The sequence below is a fragment of the Ciona robusta genome, chromosome 13 (assembly GCF_009617815.1).
Source record: "Ciona robusta chromosome 13, ASM961781v2".
Classification (NCBI taxonomy): Eukaryota; Metazoa; Chordata; class Ascidiacea; order Phlebobranchia; family Cionidae; genus Ciona; species Ciona robusta.
Genome location: NC_143247.1, coordinates 3,348,437 through 3,366,373, shown reverse-complemented (window position 1 = coordinate 3,366,373; position 17,937 = coordinate 3,348,437). Strand labels below are relative to the sequence as shown.

The 17,937-nt window shown below is 37.5% G+C and overlaps 2 protein-coding genes across 5 annotated transcripts in view; one reads left to right on the top strand and one right to left on the bottom strand.

Annotated features, from left to right (window-relative positions):
• The window catches only part of LOC149725864 (atrial natriuretic peptide receptor 1-like), a 30,896-nt gene extending 27,282 nt beyond the window's left edge, over positions 1-3,614 (top strand). For both annotated transcript variants that reach the window (XM_089891102.1, XM_089891103.1), the window contains 4 exons: positions 116-308; positions 1,061-1,235; positions 1,522-1,620; positions 2,395-3,614. In XM_089891102.1, coding sequence (XP_089747228.1) covers positions 116-308; positions 1,061-1,235; positions 1,522-1,620; positions 2,395-2,573 — 646 coding nt within the window. In that variant the 3' untranslated portion in view covers positions 2,574-3,614. The remainder of the gene's footprint in view (positions 1-115; positions 309-1,060; positions 1,236-1,521; positions 1,621-2,394) is intronic.
• A 3,636-nt stretch (positions 3,615-7,250) lies between these two features.
• Positions 7,251-17,937, bottom strand: part of LOC149725863 (uncharacterized) — a 56,027-nt gene continuing 45,340 nt past the window's right edge. For 2 of the 3 annotated variants that reach the window (XM_089891098.1, XM_089891100.1), the window contains 11 exons: positions 17,555-17,770; positions 15,447-17,266; positions 15,230-15,385; positions 14,713-14,947; positions 14,269-14,484; positions 11,163-13,985; positions 9,482-9,685; positions 9,130-9,267; positions 8,732-8,783; positions 8,234-8,398; positions 7,251-7,933 (listed from right to left, as the gene is read on the bottom strand). In XM_089891098.1, coding sequence (XP_089747224.1) covers positions 7,767-7,933; positions 8,234-8,398; positions 8,732-8,783; positions 9,130-9,267; positions 9,482-9,685; positions 11,163-13,985; positions 14,269-14,484; positions 14,713-14,947; positions 15,230-15,385; positions 15,447-17,266; positions 17,555-17,770 — 6,192 coding nt within the window. In that variant the 3' untranslated portion in view covers positions 7,251-7,766. The remainder of the gene's footprint in view (positions 7,934-8,233; positions 8,399-8,731; positions 8,784-9,129; positions 9,268-9,481; positions 9,686-11,162; positions 13,986-14,268; positions 14,485-14,712; positions 14,948-15,229; positions 15,386-15,446; positions 17,267-17,554; positions 17,771-17,937) is intronic. The other variant, XM_089891099.1, reaches the window with a different exon arrangement.

Below are 17,937 nucleotides of genomic sequence, written 5' to 3'. Positions count from 1 at the left end.
CCTGAGGTTTCGGTTTTGGTTAGCCCATTAACTCCAAAACCCAGAGTCCCACCTTTTACAACTCCACCTACTTATAAACTACCAAACTATTAACCTATCTATCTATCTTCCCCAGGCCTGTAGTGGACCGATTAAAACGTGGAGACTCCGTACCAGCCGAAGCCTTTGAGAGCGTCACCATTTTATTCTCAGACATCGTTGGTTTTACATCCTTATCTGCCTCGTCCAACCCTATGCAGATAGTCAATCTACTGAACGACCTTTACACCTGCTTTGATGCGATCATTGATAACTTCGATGTATACAAGGTGAGCTCAACTTGAAGTGAAGAGTTCTTGACGTTTGTATAAAGAAACTAATGAATGAATGCTCCGGTCGGGGCATTTCGGCAGAACACGTAACGGATATTGCTCCAACCCAGTAGTCACTAATGGGCTGTCCAAATTATGTGTGTCTATACTGTCTACCTGGTGTTACTACCGCACTCACTAATGCTGCATTGTTTCCTCGTGACTGTTTGTTTTGGTCCTTTCTCTTGTTTTAACCCCAGGGAAAAAAAACCTAACTGTATTTTATTAAACTTAGGAAACCACACGAATATAATAACATTTTTTTGAAACTGCATACACAAAATATTTCATTCATTCATTCAACTGATTCATTCATTGATATAGATATAAGTTAATACACCATATGTATACATAGTTGGCATATGACGCTAAAACCATAATCACAAATTATAACGTGGCTGTAACCTGCTAACCACTATGCCACATTATCTGTTATCTGTATTAAAATTTTGGCATTGCTGTGCAGCAACTTATGTTAACAATATAACTTGGTAGGCATGGGCCATGGACCTTTAAGTACTGTGGCATTTCTTGTATTAAAATCTTGGCATTGTTGTGCAGCAACTTATGTTAACAATAGAATTCAGTAGGCATTCGCCATGGACCTTTAAGTATTAGTAGCATTTCTGCACTACAGACTTACTACACCAAACTTATGCCAATTCCCAAAACATTGAAAATTCTGATCCATAACTTGTTATTTTCCCAAGGTTGAAACAATTGGAGATGCTTATATGTTGGTATCAGGGCTACCAGTTCGTAATGGTATACGGCATGCAACTGAAATAGCACGTACTGCTCTTGCATTGCTACGCGCTGTTGGCGGGTTTAAGATTAGGCATCGACCCAATGAACAACTTAAGCTAAGGATTGGAATACATACAGGTACAGGGTTCAAATACTACCCAAATTGGTAGTGTGGATGGCATAAAAATCAACATATGTTACAATACAGATATTAACCCAAGCTATTGTTTTGTTGAGGCTTTGTAAATGTAAAATAAATGTCAAAAATACTGAACTGATAAACTGATAGGTTAAAGCTATTGTTTGGTTGATACTTTGTAAAACTACTGTCAAAAACTTGAAAACTTATTATATAACATCCATGAAAAATGATGCACAACTGTTATGACTTTTAACATATTCTAAATACCTGTATCTTCCAAAGGTCCCTGTTGTGCTGGTGTGGTTGGATTGAAGATGCCTCGATATTGTTTGTTTGGTGATACCGTGAACACAGCTTCGAGGATGGAGTCAAGTGGCATGCGTAAGTTCTTGGGATTTATCTTTAAATAAAATTGACATAATGAATGAATGAATGTAACTTACTTTATCCTCGCGTGGCCGGAAAACGACAGTCGTTATAACACGGGTTTAACACCTCGTGCCAGCTTACGAGTTACCATGTATGTTACTTTGTAGGTGATTATTTTTTTGGGATTTTTTATTTTTTTTTATGTATGGCTGATAATTTGGACAACCCATTAGTGACCACTGGGTTGGAGCAATTGCCGTTAAGTGTCTAGCCCAAAGACACATCTGCCCACAATGGTAGCAGCGACGAGCCTTGAACCCATTACCTCTGGGTTACAGGCAGGCGTGTTAACCACTATGTCACGGCACCGGACAATAAATGAGCAAGACGGAAAATTATCAGTCTCTATAACATAGGTGTTTTGTTTAATCTGCCTTGTGCCCACTTAGGAGTTACCACATATTGAACCTTTTTTCCTGGCGTGGTGGGGAAAAGACAGTTGTTATAACACAGGTGTTCTGTTTAATACACCTTGTGCCCGCTTACCATGTATGTAACTTCATAAGTGTTGATTATTTTTAATACAATAAGCCATACTTTATAATGTGATGTTGCTGTCTCATATTATGACAATTAAACTTAAAATATATTAAATTCCTAATTAAAAAGACACATTCCTTCAGCTAATTTTTCTTAGTTACATTTATGACAATTTTGTGAGAAAAAAGGTATTACCTGGTAAATTAATAATTCTGCTCTTATGGTAACATGATCTACCATCTACAGCATTGGCCATCCATGTATCTGAGTCAACCAAAGCACTTCTTGAGAGATTTCAGTGTTTTAAACTTCAACTGAGAGGGGAAGTCCCTCTTAAGGGAAAGGGGACTGTCACAACCTATTGGTTGCTTGACGAGACTGTTTTTGACGAGCCTTCTATTGACGAAAGCGAAAGTCATGTATGACTAGACGTTCATGGGGATCAGGATGGAAACTCTCTAGCGCTATCTCCTGGTGAAGTTTCGGCAAGTCAGGATGAATGATTTCAAACTTTGCAAGACTTGTTAAAAGTTAAACAGCAAGAACTAATGGAACCTGAAAACAAGCACAAGGTTATTGCCAAATACTTGTAATTTGCACAGCATAGGTGCTGCTATATACTTTGGCTTTTGAAAGCTATTTTAACATTGCATATGGCACTGGAGTGCTGCATTTACAGAATTATGTTTTAAGCTTAAATTATTTGGTTTTTTCTTTTCTGCATGCACGACACCCTGTACTTTAAACATGGGGTGGAATTTACACCCAACACCCTGTACTTTAAACATGGGGTGCAATTTACACCCACAAAAGAAGTATTGGTAACTTTAATAATTATTTCTAGGGATTTTGATCATACCACACACAACTAGAGCTACTTTAGTTATGATAGCTGTTAACTTTGTGGAGATATTTCTGGTTTAAAATAATGTGAGCTGCTCCCTTTATTATAAAACCCACTCGTCAACTAATGGTCTTTATGTCTTCAGTGTTGCCAAGACAAAAAGTTTTCTTGTAAATTTAATGCCAAACCATAACACGGTGACGTTTTTATTATTTTTGTGAAACACTGGTGTGATTTTATCTTGGCATTTTTGTGTACAGCGAAAATCGATTTATTTAAGATTTAAAACTGATACTACGAAAGATAATGTCAAACTACATTAAGATTAATTCTATCTAATAGACTTACATATGTTCTATTCTGAACAGCATATACTGTTAACTAATTAAACCATAAGCCTATTTTTTCTTATACATGTCGATTAAGTGTATTTGCTGCTAAATATATAAGTTTTTATTTAATTAAAAATCAAAATTGATATGAATTTGAAACAATTGTTTGTGACCAATCAAGTCGTATTGTCAACATCACAAATACCTTTATGATGTCATCAATCATCAAATTTTCATTTGTATTTTATCGCTGAGTATTGCATTGTTTTCAATACATGGTGTTGCTTGAATATTGACTAGTTTCCTTTTTTGGAAAAGAACTATATATATAATGTATATGGTAATAGCCATGGACCAAACCTAGGGTGTCAGGGTATGCTGGCCTACCCTGGAATTTCTACAATGCATTAATCAGAAAATACTTATTTTAATAAAAAATAGAACAAATGCATATTGAAATAGCAAAGCGCCAAACCTGGGGTGGCAGGCCAACCCTGAAATTTCTACAATGCATTAATCAGTAAACATTACATCTAGTCAACCATTGCGGCAAATTTATTTTTATAAACATCAAAACATACTGTGGCCCACTACTACAGTTAACCTGATTAAACTTATATTACAGATAATTACATTCATATCATTATAGAAAACTTTTTTTAATATATTTGATTATTTAAAATAACTCGACTTTTTTAAACATTTGCCCAAAAAAAGTAAAAATTTTTAATTGCAGACTTCTTAGAAACGACATTTGAGTTCATTAGATTATATCATACTGAGTTTAACTAAGCAAGATGTAATCTATAGGGCTTATATATATACAGATACACATAAGTATGTTTATATATTTTACATTAGGTATAGTTTCGTGTTCTGCAATAGATGTTAAATTCTAAACACCCTGTACTTTAAACATGGGGGGGAATTTACACCCAACATCCTGTACTTTAAACATGGGGTGGAATTTACACCCAACACTCTGTACTTTAAACATGGGGTGGAATTTACACCTAACATCCTGTACTTTAAACATGGGGTGGAATTTACACCCAACACCCTGTACTTTAAACATGGGGTGGAATTTACACCCAACACCCTGTACTTAAAACATGGGGTGGAATTTACACCCAACACCCTGTACTTTAAACATGGGGTAGAATTTACACCCAACACCCTGTACTTTAAACATGGGGTGGAATTTACACCCAACACCCTGTACTTTAAACATGGGGTGGAATTTACACCCAACACTCTGTACTTTAAACATGGGGTGGAATTTACACCCAACACCCTGTACTTTAAACATGGGGTGGAATTTACACCCAACACCCTGTACTTTAAACATGGGGTGGAATTTACACCCAACACCTTGTACTTTAAACATGGGGTGGAATTAACACCCAACACCCTGTACTTAAAATATGGGGCAGATTTATAATTATTGGCACTTACACTTATATGCAAAAGCTGGGGCATGGCATGGTAAAAGCTTCAAACCAACACATTATAAGGATAAACCTTCACTACTGAGCTGGAATGAAATAGTTAATCTGCTTAACTCTGACAGTTGGCGGACTCAGTCATGTTTTAAAGGTTAATCTGACAATTGATTCATTAGGAAACCAAACCAAAATAAACAGGGAATAAGAAGTTGCCACCAGGTTTATAACATGCACAAGTTTAAGTTTTGCAAACAGATAAAATAAGATTCTCACTTCAGATATGGCGTGGGATAATTAATACATTATGTGTAATAGAGATATTTTGGCAACTTAGACAACTTATTCATTATGTCAAAAAGGATTCACGATATGCGCGACAGTAATAGCACGTTTTTTACCTTTTGTGTTAATTTCGTTAATTAGGCGTGTCACTAATTAGTGAAAATTGTTTATTGGGTAAGCTATAGAGTTAAAAATCCCAATATTTGATGCCACACTTTATTATCTTGCCCAAAATCTGCATTGAGTCAAGTCTTGCATTGGGTTTGCATTAAATCATGGTAAAACGGTAGCCACAGGGGTGGGTGAGCAGTGGTAATCCTGTGTTCCAACATACACCACCGTTAAAACGGAATCAAAGCCAGTCGTTTCTTAGAATCCTTCGTGCGTTTAAGCCCAGCGATATAGTTTATGAAACACGAACAGCGTTACGGCGATTGTTTACACTCAAAACATGATATTTAAACCCACCAGCAACACATTACATGCGTTGTTGTGCATGGGGAATCACATTTCTATTTTATGATATAAGTAATAACACCTTATACACGTGTCTATTTAGAATTATTTAGCCACAAGCAGGTTTGGGTAAAAATAATTTAGCAAAATTCAATTAGTCTATGCTCTTGTGTTTATTGTGATTCACACACTCGCTCGCAATATGGGACAGCATTTTTTGGTCTGCCAATCATGAAAAAAACCGCAGTAGTCAAGCCCAACTGGTAATGTATACAATGTTCGTGTATGCACGTAGGCAACACCAACTAATGTCAACCCATATATGGAATATCATGCATCAATCTGTTTGCATTTACTCCTGTGCAAAAAATGCAATGGTTTGGCCCTGAGTAGAGATGTAGTAGGCTAACCAAATGTTTAAGTTTTTGCCTAAATGATGATTAAATTACAAGCACATTTAGATTTATGTATACTTGTACAATCTTTCCTTTAAATAAACCACACTAATACACCAGGAACATGTAAATTACAGAGAAAAGCACCTTTCTGATTAACATAATGAACCGTGACATTTTGTAACAGTGGCCTATTTACAAAAAAAGCGAAATCTAAACATAGTTTGACTTATCGCCTTGGCAAATATACGTGATCTAAATTTATACTGACTTTAATTACGTTTCTAATATGCGCAACAGCTTTGATGCACACATTCCTAGCGCTATATTTAAACATTCTATTTAAGTTACAAACACATACAGGATGTGTATACTTACATGTAAACAAACGAAATTATGACTTCCTGGGGTGCGATCCTATAGTTACTATGGCAACGCTAAAAATGTATTATTTGGACGACGGTGCGGTTGTATTAGCTAAACAAATGATATTCCAAAGGGATTAAAACCATACATTTAATGTTCGTGGTTTTAATCTCTTTGGATATTCTGTTATAATGTACGTTATGCAATCGCAGAAAACATATGTATCTAAGCAAACGTTGTATTAAGATTGTTGACATAGTGAAGACGTCTACTGTAGTTTGTATGTTTAACTTAGCCATTAGTTTAATGAAGTTATATAGCACAATTTGGAGTAATGAAATGCATTAGGCCCATGGGTTTTTTATAATGCAATATAGGCTACTGTTAACCCAGAGTCAGAATATAAACATGTTTCTGTTTACTTTACTAGTTAAACTTTTAGCCACTGTGGACCATGTTTAAAATACTTGCTAGTAAGAATTTCTTACGTTACATGCTAACTCAGAAATGTAACAACTAACCACTATAACCACTGTCCCTAACCAGTAACTCTAACGGTGCTGGTGAAGAATCCTCCCCCACCTTATTTGCTAGCTAACTAACTATTAACCCTTATACCCACTAACTACTAACCCCTATAACCACTACCCCCTAACTAATGACCCATATAACCATCAAGCCCTAACCACCAACACTTTCTACCAGCCTTTTCTGTTATGTACCGAAGGATTTTTCACTAGTGCCAGAAGAATTTGGCTGGTCAACCTCTAACAGACCAGCCAAATCTGGAACGTTCCGGAGGATTCTTAACCAGTGCCACTAGTCCCCTGACTAATAGCTCTAACTACCTACCTCTAACACTTTCCACTAGCCTAATTTATAGCATACAAGAGGATTCTTCGCAGGTGCAACATATTTATATAAGACACTAGCTCCCTGATGCTGTACCTATTACCTAATATATTCATATATCACAACTTCGTAATGTGCAGCAAGTGTAATAATAGCATAGCATTGCGAAATATACAAGCATTCAGTATTACCGGTTTTTCAACTTTTGATTATTCACCAAAATATTAACCAGTGAAAGTACGCACAGTATTAATTATTCGGAAAAAAACTCTAGATTCGGATTAATTGGTGCTTTGGCACTTATATATTCGGGAGTGGTGGAGAATATTCAGATATTGCACAATATATAGAATTGGTTAGGTCTGTTAAAATAGATACAGATTTTATATTGGTTAATGGTTGTTAGTTGGGTTGTAGAAATCTTAGTATTAATAAATTGGTTCTTTCAGAAGTCGAACTACTGATTTTTTTAAGTGAAGTGTTTTTACAAGGTTACAGACAAAATAAGTGATATAATAATAGTGCAAACTACAAGCAAAGCAAAATAAAAGAGAAACAGTCAGTGGAACAGCCGGAAAAATTGTTAAAAGGGGAAGTTGGAACCCATAAAACCCCTCTAGCGGTGCCACTGAATCCAGTGTTCAGTTTATGGAATAAAAGGTGTAGCAGATGTTGCTGTTGCTTCACATGCTGTCTCTTCACATCCACACGACATGATCTCAATATGTTGATGATCTCGATTGATTCCATCGTCACATGACAAGGAATATGTCCTCTTGGATGACCAATCAGATTTGCAGCAACGGCAAATACCTGTAATGTAAGTGGTATGTGTTAGTTTATGCTAAAATTCGAATTCTATTATTGATATCTCTAAAACAGGGCTGGACTTTTATAACAATAAAGAAGTTTATATATATATATATGTCCGGCGGTAATGGGTTTGGTTTATGTCCCAGAGGTAATGGGTTCGAGACTAGTTGCTGCTCCCACTATTGGCGTATGTCTGGCAACACACTAAACGACAATTGCTTCAGACCAGTGGTCACTCATGGGTTGTCCAAATTATTACCGAAACAAAAAAATCCAAAAAATAAAAAACGTTTTACCCACCATTGGATTCCCCTGTATGTTCATCATATGACTGCGAGGTCTGACACGATCCGCTACAGAATGCTATGTCATGTTTAGTAGCTGTCCAGCATAAATGTCCATCAACAGTGGCATTTATTGTCTCACGTTGGATCGTTCTTTCACAAGGTGTAGTGATTGGATTGCCTGTGGAAAAATATCATTTATTTTATCCTTAATGACTCTTTAACAGCTAAAAATCTTAATGTTGCCATCAATGTGTAAAAAAACACATAACCATTACCTGAATCGACATTTTTCCTAAACAAATTTTCCCATATATCATAAAGGATTAAGTGCAACATAATACAGAACAAACAGAAATCAAGTCCATTGAATTGTGTACTACAATAGATTTATATCTCGCCTAAATGGCACCATCTGTTTCCTATTCAATGGACTTACACTCTTGCTTTACTTAGTAATATGGTACTCTTTACAATGAATAATAAACAATAGAAAGAAAATGTGAATACTTACATATTTTGCAACAGCCAGAAGTACTTTCATTTCCAAGAATACTGCCCCCTTTCTGTATAAAAGAATATAAAAAACTGTCAATAAGCTGTATTAGTAAAACATCTTTATTTTTCCCTGTATAAGATAACATAGTTCCCAATGCAAAAGCAAACAGGCTTTATGTATACACAGAATAAGAATTACTTTAAAAACAAAGGCTTTTATTTAAAATAAAGATTGCCTCCACAAAATACAACGAATACAAATATTCCTTTTGCTGTGTACTTTTACTATAGAGTATTATAAATGTAAAAAATATCCGACAGGTATTTGTTTTGTTATCTCAATGTACCAATGTTTCATCTGCTATACAGTAACTTCTTCTTCCCAAAACCAAGGAGTTCTTATATAGATCTCACCTTAATGCAATCATCAGTATCAACATAAGGGCAGTCGTATTTATCCGATGGGTTGATTGCTGGGCAACCAGTAATTGGATCCAACACACACGTTTGTTTTGTGCAAATGTCATCAGGTGAGACCCATGACACATTCACCTGGATAATGATATATTGTTACATTACAATTCTATTGTTGCCATACAATACAGTTTGTTTTTATTTAAACTGCAATGCTTATGCCATAAATATCGTAAAATCGTATACATTAAATTTATTCCTTGCGGCTTTTGTTACATACGGTGTTAGGATAATGCGCCAACTGTGATTTTCCTGGTCCCCACCCATGTAGAGTATGCTTGTTAATACTTACCGGGTAAATGCCTTCATCCATTACACACTTGTCGCACACACACTCATAAGTTGGGCAGCAATCTGTGTTATTTCGTTCCCTTCTTTCACCAACAGAACATGTGTGGTTCCACATCACACACTCTTGCCTAAGTTCTTCTTCTGGCTTGCATTGGCAGGTATAAGTAGGGCAGCATGGACCATTGGTCTTGTCCACTGTGTTTGTCTGTAAAGATATATGTCAATAATATTTAATTACTTTAGAAGAAGTAACTTAGTTCATTATCAGTGTAAAAGAGGTTACTATCCACCAAGTTACTGTCCGAAACATCTGCTGATCATGAGTTTAGTATCCAGACAGTAACTTGGTCCATCATCAGTGTAAAAGAGGTTACTATCCACCAAGTTACTGTCCGAAACATCTGCTGATCATGAGTTTAGTATCCAGACAGTAACTTGGTCCATCATCAGTGTAAAAGAGGTTACTATCCACCAAGTTACTGTCCGAAACATCTGCTGATCATGAGTTTAGTATCCAGACAGTAACTTGGTCCATCATCAGTGTTAATGAGGTTACTATCCACCAAGTTACTGTCCGAAACATCTGCTGATCATGAGTTTAGTATCCAGACAGTAACTTGGTCCATCATCAGTGTTAATAAGGTTACTGTCCACCAAGTTACTGTCCGAAACATCTGCTGATCATGAGTTTAGTATCCAGACAGTAACTTGGTCCATCATCAGTGTAAAAGAGGTTACTATCCACCAAGTTACTGTCCGAAACATCTGCTGATCATGAGTTTAGTATCCAGACAGTAACTTGGTCCATCATCAGTGTAAAAGAGGTTACTATCCACCAAGTTACTGTCCGAAACATCTGCTGATCATAAGTTTAGTATCCAGACAGTAACTTGGTCCATTATCAGTGTAAAAGAGGTTACTATCCACCAAGTTACTGTCCGAAACATCTGCTGATCATGAGTTTAGTATCCAGACAGTAACTTGGTCCATTATCAGTGTAAAAGAGGTTACTATCCACCAAGTTACTGTCCCAAACATCTGCTGATCATAAGTTTAGTATCTAGACAGTAACTTGGTCCATTATCAGTGTAAAAGAGGTTACTATCCACCAAGTTACTGTCCGAAACATCTGCTGATCATAAGTTTAGTATCCAGACAGTAACTTGGTCCATTATCAGTGTAAAAGAGGTTACTATCCACCAAGTTACTGTCCGAAACATCTGCTGATCATGAGTTTAGTATCCAGACAGTAACTTGGTCCATCATCAGTGTTAATGAGGTTACTGTCCACCAAGTTACTGTCCGAAACATCTGCTGATCATGAGTTTAGTATCCAGACAGTAACTTGGTCCATCATCAGTGTTAATGAGGTTACTGTCCACCAAGTTACTGTCCGAAACATCTGCTGATCATGAGTTTAGTATCCAGACAGTAACTTGGTCCATCATCAGTGTAAAAGAGGTTACTATCCACCAAGTTACTGTCCGAAACATCTGCTGATCATGAGTTTAGTATCCAGACAGTAACTTGGTCCATTATCAGTGTAAAAGAGGTTACTATCCACCAAGTTACTGTCCGAAACATCTGCTGATCATAAGTTTAGTATCCAGACAGTAACTGGGTCCATCAACAGTGTTAAAGAGGTTACTATCCACTAAATTAAATGTTACAAACACTATTACCTGTATTCTCTCATATCCTGGTTTGTTGCATGTGTAGTCTGTCCATTGATCGCAATCGTTTCTCAACATTGTATCATTATTACACACACAAGCATGATCTGGGCAACAGTCTGTAGTTCCTGATATCGTGCCATGTTCAATGGAATGCATGTGTTCACCACAGACCTCCTTTGTGAAGTTAGAGCACGCCATCTGTAGCTGCATCTCTTCTTTGCAAATACACTTGTATTCAGAACAGCAAGTGTTAGGATCAGGGACTGGGAAATATTCTACAGCAGTTTGGTAGGAGTTGCAAACATAAGTGTCGTGGTATATTTCAGATTTGCAGTGTGTGCTTGGGTCTAACTTTATCTCAGATTTGTGACATTTCTCCAGATCCATGAAAGAAGTGGTGTTTCCCAATCTGTGCTTTGTGCATTCATAAGTCACCATGCACCCTCCACCAATGTCTTTTTTCCATGTATCTCCAACTTTAAATGTTCCGTATTCACTATGGCAAACGTCACATCTACACTTGTATAGTGGACAGCAGCCATCAGTATCTGGATCCATTAAGTCAGCAATTGTAACAGCTGTGTGGTTTGCTTCACAATCAGGAACTTTACACAAAGATACATTGCCGCATTTTTTGATATAAGTAGGACAACACACATTTTCAGGTGTAACCAGCTCATATTCTTCATAAGGTTCTAATGTTCCAGGTGGGTATTTGGTGTAGTTTTGCCCACAAGGTCCACAAGAGCAATTCACTTTTGGACAACACACATCTGGTTCAAAATACTCTTTAGAAGTCTCTCCATTCTTACAAGACTCTAGCTCTGGACAATTGAGTTCCTCAGCATCTCTACATTTACACTTCATGGCTGGGCAACAATCCTTCATACCTTCTTGTACAGGATACTTATCAGCATCGCAAACAATAGTAGAGCAGTCAGTGTGGTTTCCTGTGCATGACTTTCGCCAGCGTGGGCAACATTTCTGCAGCGGATTTTCTTCCAATGTTTCCTCCCTCCATTCTTCATATGAATTATCCTCAGCTGGTTTTGTCTGGTTGTAACTGCTTGGACATGTACTGCATTTGCATTGGAACATCTCACAGCATTGGTCTCCGGAGTTAATTGGCTGTTCTTCCATCCCGTACTCACAGGTTGTTGTGTTTTTACCACATTCTTTCTTTAATTCATCACCAGTGTAACACTTACAGCTTGGCTCTTGGCAGCAACCAAATGTGTCGTTAACAACGCTGTAAGTGATGTTCATTCTTCCAAGCTGGGCACAAGTCGCAGCGTTTATGTCTTTGACATCACAAATGCTGTCAAGTACGTCAGGAGAGTTGCACACACACTTAAACAGGGGGCAACAGCAGGTGTCGTTTGGACGTGGAAGCTCCACAGCATGCTCGTACATCGGTTCACAATATTCAGTTTCAAAGTCTGCAAGTGTTCCACAAGGTAGACATTTTTTGTGATAAAGTGGGCAGCACTTTTGATTGGGATTCTCTGTTTCGTTGTAAGGCATTAGATATTCACATTTAAGTTCGTCTGGATTCGGGGCAGGAACATAATCAGGGCCACATGAGTTACACTCACATTTATATTCGGGACAGCATAAGTTTGGATCTAGATGTGTTTCATTATAAACTACTAACACTTTGGTTTCATAACTTGAGCATGTGGTTGGTGCAGGGCAAGTATCGTTCATTGCTTTTGGTGTACGACATCCTCGCTCGTTTTTATCACTGCTGGGATAACAACCATATTGTAATGCACAACCTTCTGCGTCTGTTTCAACCCACGTAGTATAGAAATTGTGCAGGGCTCCATCTGATGTTTCACATGAGTTGCAAACGCATACGTTCTTTGCACAACAATCGTATGGCATTTTTTTATCTTCCATGATAAATCCATCTGGGCAAGTCACGTTTTCAGTTGTATTACATTCCTTGCATGGACAATCGAACTTGGGGCAGCATTTGTTAAAATCGGTAACCTCTTCCTTTGGTCTGATGACTTCAACAATGTGTCGGTCTTCTGCAGTGCATGTAAACTTAGCCGTATAATATTCATGACATTCGTATACTGTCTCTGTGTTGTTATCGCAAAGGCATGCTGCGTATTTAAAACAGTCCGTTGAATTTGGGAAGGTAACCATTACCTCACGTGGGTAGGAGCAAATATAGGGTGGTTTTATGTAGCCTGGGGGTGGATCTCCACATACACAGCGATAGCTTTTACAACAAGGATCTTGTGAAACGGTTTCCTGTGCGACTTCATCAGAGGCACAATAATTCTTTTCAAATTGATCTCTGCTGACGCAGTTCTGTCTTGGGTCGTTTGATATTTCCATTTCGTGGCAAGCACTTTCGTTTCCGATGATTTTCTTGCTGGAGCAATACTTGGTAACCACGCAACCACTTCCATCATCAACTTGAATGCTTTCACCAACTGCTACAGAACTACCATTTTCGAGGAGACATGCTTCACACTTGATTGTCCAGTTTGCACAACACTTGTCTTCTACATCCAATTCTTCATATGGTTTCAAAGTGTCTTTATCTGGAGGTGGTACGTAATCATCTGGACAGCTACATTGACATGTGTGGTTGCTACAACAAGGATCACTTGAGGGGACTTCAACAGCTACATGATATTCGTCATCATTTTTACAATTTTCTGATTCATACTGATCTTTGCTTGTGCAGTAATCCCTTGGGTTGCGGTTTACTTCAGGGATGAAACATCTGTCTCCATATTCCTCTTTCTTATCAGTGCAGAGATACTCTACCCCGCAACCAGAATCATCTTCAACCCAAGTCTCACCTCGCTGGAGAAGACAAGTTCGTATTTAGATAACTCAGATTAAATTGGTAATTTCATTTACACAATGTAAATTCACACTTTAAACTTTACGTGATAGTTCTTTTAAATGAGGTATACATGCCTTGGTGTAAGGATATGTATATCAGTGTTACTATTGCTAGATAGGCAGAATTTATCGACTTTTCATGCTGTAGACAATTAGTCGTTAATATGATTAAGTTCTATCTGATAGATCAACCTAAATCTAAGACATAGCTTTAATCTGCGTATAGTAACGAGCACCAAACCTTTTTAATTGATCCATCTTTAGCCTTGCAAGTATCACAGACATAATGACAGCAATTGGGTCGCATGGTAGAATCGTTCAATATTGGTGCATAGACGAATCCAGCTGGTATCGTTGCATTGCTTGACATGCATAGCTCGTTCAGCTGACTTTCATTTTTGCATCGACACGCAGTGTGTTTTGTACAGCATTCGATTGCTGGCTGGTTCAATTCAATCTAAATAAAACATTAATATAATGACAGTTACACTCATCAAAACATCATTATAACTATATTGCCATTTACTCTCACTAAAACTTCATTTTGATGACAGTTACACTTAGTGTTTCGTCCAAGAACGCACATTCAGACAATGGTATCATCGGGCTCTTACAATATAGAAGTCGTGTATATTGTTTTAAGGGTACTCAGTATAATGTGAACTGTTTCTATCTCATGTCTTACCAAGTCTTCAAATGGAGAACAACTACTTGGTCCTTCATAAGTGATGTTAGCGCAGTTCTCCTGCACACATGTACACTCAACACGTGGGCAACATTCCTCATAGTAGGTAGCGTTGACAACATTGCGATTATAATGTGGTTCATTGCATTGGGGTTGGGGAAAGAATACGGAGCAGTATTCTGGATTGCATTCACATTCGGTGCTTAAACATCCACACTCAGCTGGGTAAGTGGAACTGAAGGAATGGTACAAGATACGTTTATGTTTAATAACTTAGGGTGGAAGACTAAATGCACTTCATTCAGGTACGGATTTCCAAGTCTGAGTTTCCAAAACTATAAGTTAAATGCAACCAAATGTATTGCAATCTCGGTTTAAATGTGTTTCAGGTCTTAAGACGGCGTTTTGGCAAAATTTCAGCTTTGCTAAGAGTCTATTAGTTAAATTTTTATATTGTGAATTAGAGTGGTTATTGTATTTGGGAGGCTAAATGAAGTTACGTTGTTCATATACTTACTCGTCTATAACTTTTGGTGACCATGATTTACGTTGACACTCTGTAACGTTCGGACATTGTGGGCAAACACATTTAAACTCAGGACAGCATTGTTTGTCATCAATGGTGTTTGTTTGTTGTGCAATCATTCTCGGATCCGGACAAGTGTAATTGAACCTGTGATGTAATAATATTATATGATGTCGTAAATGGGATGATTATGATGTAATATACTTACCACTTTGGACATTGTTTAGACAGCATCGTATGATTGTTGCAAACACATTCAAATTCTGAACAACAAGGTTCCGGGTCGATTGTATCCCCGCTGTAAACAACTTCAACTGCATGTTGATACACTCCACAAACAGTTGATTCAAATTCTGCCTTTGGCTGACACTTCTCTCTTGGGTCAAATGCAACTTCCATTTCGTAACAAGCACTTTCGTTTCCGTTGATTTTCTTGCTTGAGCAATACTTATCAACCACACAACCACTTCCATCATCAACTTGAATGCTTTCACCAACTGCTATAGAACTACCATTTTGGAGAAGACATGCTTCACACTTGATTGTCCAATTTGCGCAACACTTGTCTTCTACATCAAATTCTTCATACGGTTTCAAAGTGTCTTTATCTGGAGGTGGTACGTAATCATCTGGACAGCTACATTGACATGTGTGGTTGCTACAACAAGGATCACTTGAGGGAACTTCAACAGCTACATGATATTCGTCATCATTTTTACAATTTTCTGATTCATATTTTACTTTGCTTGTGCAGTAATCTCTTGGGTCGTTTGATACTTCCATTTCGTGACAAGCACTTTCGTTTCCATTGATTTTCTTGCTGGAGCAATACTTGGTAACCTCACAACCACTTCCATCATCAACTTGAATGCTTTCACCAACTGCAACAGAACTACCATTTTGGAGAAGACATGCTTCACACTTGATTGTCCAATTTGCACAACACTTGTCTTCTACATCCAATTCTTCATACGGTTTCAAAGTGTCTTTATCTGGAGGTGGTACGTAATCATCTGGACAGCTACATTGACATGTGTGGTTGCTACAACAAGGATCACTTGAGGGAACTTCAACGGCTACATGATATTCGTCATCTTTTTTACAATTTTCTGATTCGTATTTTACTTTGCTTGTGCAGTAATCTCTTGGGTCGTTTGATACTTCCATTTCGTGACAAGCACTTTCGTTTCCGTTGATTTTCTTGCTGGAGCAATACTTGGTAACCTCACAACCACTTCCATCGTCAACTTGAATGCTTTCACCAACTGCTACAGAACTACCATTTTTGAGGAGACATGCTTCACACTTGATTGTCCAATTTGCGCAACAACCTTCTTCTACATCCAATTCTTCATATGGTTTTAAAGTGTCTTTATCTGGAGGTGGTACGTAATCATCTGGGCAGTTACATTGACATGTGTGGTTGCTACAACAAGGATCACTTGAGGGGACTTCAACAGCTACATGATATTCGTCATCATTTTTACAATTTGCTGTTTCATATTGATCTTTGCTTGTGCAGTAATCTCTTGGGTCGTTTAATACTTCCATTTCGTGGCAAGCACTTTCGTTTCTATCGATTTTCTTGCTGGAGCAATACTTGGTAACCTCACAACCACTTCCATCATCAACTTGAATGCTTTCACCAACTGCTACAGAACTACCATTTTCGAGAAGACATGCTTCACACTTGATTGTCCAATTTGCACAACACTTGTCTTCTACATCCAATTCTTCATACGGTTTCAAAGTGTCTTTATCTGGAGGTGGTACGTAATCATCTGGACAGCTACATTGACATGTGTGGTTGCTACAACAAGGATCACTTGAGGGAACTTCAACAGCTACATGGTATTCGTCATCATTTTTACAATTTTCTGATTCATATTTTACTTTGCTTGTGCAGTAATCTCTTGGGTTGCGGTTTACTTCAGGGATGAAACATCTGTCTCCATATTCCTCTTTCTTATCAGTGCAGAGATACTCCACCCCGCAACCAGAATCATCTTCAACCCAAGTCTCACCTCGCTGGAGAAGACAAGTTCGTTTTTAGATAACTCAGATTAAATTGGTAATTTCATTTACACAATGTAAAGTAGATTCACACATTAAACTTTACATGATGGTTATTTTAAATAAGGTACACATGCCTTGGTGTAAAGATATGTATATCAGCGTTACTATTGCTAGATAGGCAGAATCCATCGACTTTTCATGCTGTAGACAATTAGTCGTTAATATAATTAAGTTCTATCTAATAGATCAACCTAAATCTAAGACAAAGCTTTAATCTGTGTGTAGTAACGAGCACCAAACCTTTTTAATTGATCCATCGTTAGCCTTGCAAGTATCACAGACATAATGACAGCAATTGGGGCGCATGGTAGAATCGTTCAATATTGGTGCATAGACAAATCCAGCTGGTATCGTTGCATTGCTTGACATGCATAGCTCGTTCAGCTGACTTTCATTTTTGCATCGACACGCAGTGTGCTTTGTACAACATTCGATTGCTGGCTGGTTCAATTCAATCTAAATAAAACATCAATATAATGACAGTTACACTCATCAAAACATCATTATAACTATATTGCCATTTACTCTCAATAAAACTTCATTTTGATGACAGTTACACTTAAGTGTTTCGTTCAAGAACGCACATTCAGACAATGGTATTATTGGACTCTTACAATACAGAA